At 41.6% G+C, this 2,960-nt stretch overlaps 1 protein-coding gene across 1 annotated transcript; it reads right to left on the bottom strand.

Annotated features, from left to right (window-relative positions):
- Positions 1-792: 792 nt before the first annotated feature.
- Positions 793-2,438, bottom strand: LOC137746468 (UDP-arabinopyranose mutase 3-like). Its single transcript, XM_068486486.2, has 2 exons — positions 2,028-2,438; positions 793-1,211 (listed from the first exon to the last, which is right to left on the bottom strand). The coding sequence occupies exons 1-2, from the start codon at positions 2,352-2,354 to the stop codon at positions 957-959; spliced, it is 582 nt and encodes a 193-aa protein (XP_068342587.2). The 5' UTR covers positions 2,355-2,438; the 3' UTR covers positions 793-956.
- Positions 2,439-2,960: the final 522 nt, after the last annotated feature.

Below are 2,960 nucleotides of genomic sequence, written 5' to 3'. Positions count from 1 at the left end.
ACTTATTTGATATACAGCTAGGGCAAAGCATTCGAGGCAATAGCATATATGGTTGGTGTAGGGAAACAATTAGGAAAATAGCAAAAATATGGGTATTAGCTATAGGTTGCATGGTTTCATCGCATAATCTAGAGTGTTGGAGGCATGATTTATAGCTATATAGTGGTGGGAAATGGGAATGAGAAATAGTATATAATAGTAATACCAAGATCTACATTGCAGCATTACATACAGAAGAAAATTGTTCATACAATTGCAGAGGTTGAAAACTATGGTATAAAATCAAATGAAGCAAACTAAGGTATAAAACATAGGAAATTTTGCACCAATAGTTGTATACCCAGCAATCAATCATCACCACCGAAAAAGAAACAAAACCCAGGAACACATAATGGAGAGAAAAGGAGTATGTATGATTGCCTATATAATAAAGCAAAAAACTGTCAAGAAATTAATATATGGGAGAATCTTTTCTTTTTTGACCCTCTGTTTGCTTTGGAAAGAAAGTAGGGCTGGGCACGGGCCGGGCCGGGCCCAATTTTGAAGGGACCGGACCGGACCTAGGTTCAAAGGGAACGGGGCGGGCCGGGCCGGGGATTACATTTTTTAATATAAGAACCGGACATTACCCGGCCCGGTTGAAACGGGCCGGTTCGGGCCGGGTCCACGGGTCCATTTTTTTTTTTTTTTTTTGGTTGTTTGAAAGAAAGAAAAAAAATTGTACATATTCACAGATTGCAAACTGCACAGATTGCAATCTGCACAAAAAACTGCAGACTAATATGCAAAGACTCCGGTGAACACAGAACTTCATATCAAAATCTTGTGAACTAGTTAACCTTTTAGCTTGTATGCTGAGAAATGTGCAACCAAATAAAAGGAAAAGAGAAGTATGTGCTGAATTATAAAAGGATATGCAAAGACTCCGGTGAACACAGAACTTCATATCAAAGTCTTCATACCCTAAGTCTGTGATCCCCACCAATTATTTTAATGCTAAGAATATGCTCGTCATCGTCAAGAAGTTCCAATCTTTCAGTACTTGTAGTGGCAGGAAGCCCAGACTTAACATCAACTTCTCTGAGACTTCCAATCTCAAGGTTCCCCTGCACCACACACCTGCTGACGAAAAATGGAGTTGACGGAGACAGAAGGTTCTTGATATGCTGCTCAAGTGCATTGATATCTTTGCCAGAAGGATCTTTGGCAACCTGCATTTTCACAAAGAGTACCATACTTAAGTTATAACACCTCAATTTCACAAGAATTTTAAGGATATCGATCAAATCTGAAACACATTAGCAGCACCATAACATTGCTAATTCCAGCAACAGTTCCAAATACACAACACCAGCTACTCAAACTACGAATACACGAAACCGAAATTAAACGTTTTAATCTTAATCAATATTTACGGGCCGAAACTTTTAGGTGTAAATCTAACAATAATTCGAACAGACTCGAGTGCAAGGTGGAGATCTGTGAATGTAGTAAACAGTATATCAATTAGCTTAGTGCTGAACCTAAGATTTACGAAAACAATACAAATCTTTCAAAAGCTTTGATATCATAGAATTGCAATTATATAATTCATGCTATCACCGAAACCGGATCAGAAGACAATGACTAACAAACAACATCTCTACACAAGACTTTAAGTACACTAACGGAAAGAACTCATGGTAAGAAACGGATCAAACCAAAGGCAACTATGATATTAAAATATGACTCGAAAGAAACAGAGATCAAAGCAAGTAAAGTTCATTAACAAAAGTAAACGATGAGGGTAAGTCAAATATTAGCAGCAGAAACAGATCTAAACAACAAAAGCAACAGAATTTCATCACAAACTAATCAATTCGAGTCGAATCGAAATTCAATTGAACAACAAGATTTCGAAAACCCCAACAAAACCCACTTCCCAAAACCCACCAAGATCCAACCTTTTCAACTCAAAAATCAAATCCCACATCCAAAACAGCCCCAATTAAGATCCCAAGTTTTCGAAACCCAAAAGCGATACTTACAAAGCAATCGTCGTCGATGGTGAAGATGTACTTCTTCTTGGAGACCATGTAGCCGAAGCATCTGCAAGCAGAGTCCTTGAAGGAGATGCAGGACGCCTTGGGACCCAGAATCCGGTTGATATCGTTGCGGTTGTAGAGCTCGTAGTCGAAGCCCTCCGGGACCTTGATCACCTTCGACGGGTCGCCGTCCTGGACGATGATGAGGTGGTACTGCTGGAAGAAGGGCCTCCACATCTCGAGGAAATCGAGGTTTCGGATGGTGGGGATGACGATGTCGAGCTCGTCCTTCAGCAGAGGGGTCGGGGCGACCTTGCTGTACTGCGCCATGGCTGCAGCTGCTTCTCACCGACGGAGAGCGAGAGAGAGGGAGGGAGAGAGAGACGGGTTGGAGTTTAGACTAAAACCTAAAACCAACGGTCATGATTGGAAGGTATGTTTATTTTCAATCTGGGCCGTCCATTTCAAATACAAACGGGCCGGTTCGGGGCCCCGTTTTTCTATAAATCTGGAACCGGCCCGACCCTAGAATGCCATTACCTAGGCCCGCCCCGCCCCGTTTCCCCTATTTAAAAACAGGACCCGCCCCGTACCCGCCCCGACCCGCCTATACCCGCCCCTACCCGCGGGCCCAAGACCCGTTTGCCCAACCCTAAAAGAAAGTTGAAAGCTAGTAATTGGAGCAATGTTAAATCCCTCAATCTTTCTTTTTATCCAAACTCATGCCAAAATAAAGGCACTCTCATGGAATCTAACTTCTGTAGAACTCAAGTATAAAACATACCGAAATTTTTATAATTCAAGAGGTGTGGGCACTCCCAACCTCCCTCCTTCTACAAATTTCTATAAACGAAAGCTTGCACTCTCATGGAGTACCCCAAAAAATCCCCAATCATTTTTACAAATGATAAGGCATTACTCAACATTCAAGTTTAA

This window comes from Pyrus communis, chromosome 3 (genome assembly GCF_041283825.1).
Source record: "Pyrus communis isolate YQ-2024b chromosome 3, ASM4128382v1, whole genome shotgun sequence".
NCBI lineage: Eukaryota > Viridiplantae > Streptophyta > Magnoliopsida > Rosales > Rosaceae > Pyrus > Pyrus communis.
This window is presented reverse-complemented; position numbering and strand designations above follow the sequence as displayed.

Coding starts and splice junctions, on each gene's coding strand:
- LOC137746468 (XM_068486486.2), bottom strand. CDS start 2,354: ATGGCGCAGTACAGCAAGGTCGCCCCGACCCCTCTGCTGAAGGACGAG. Junction 1,212..2,027: donor CCATCGACGACGATTGCTTT/GTAAGTATCGCT, acceptor GTGAAAATGCAG/GTTGCCAAAGATCCTTCTGG.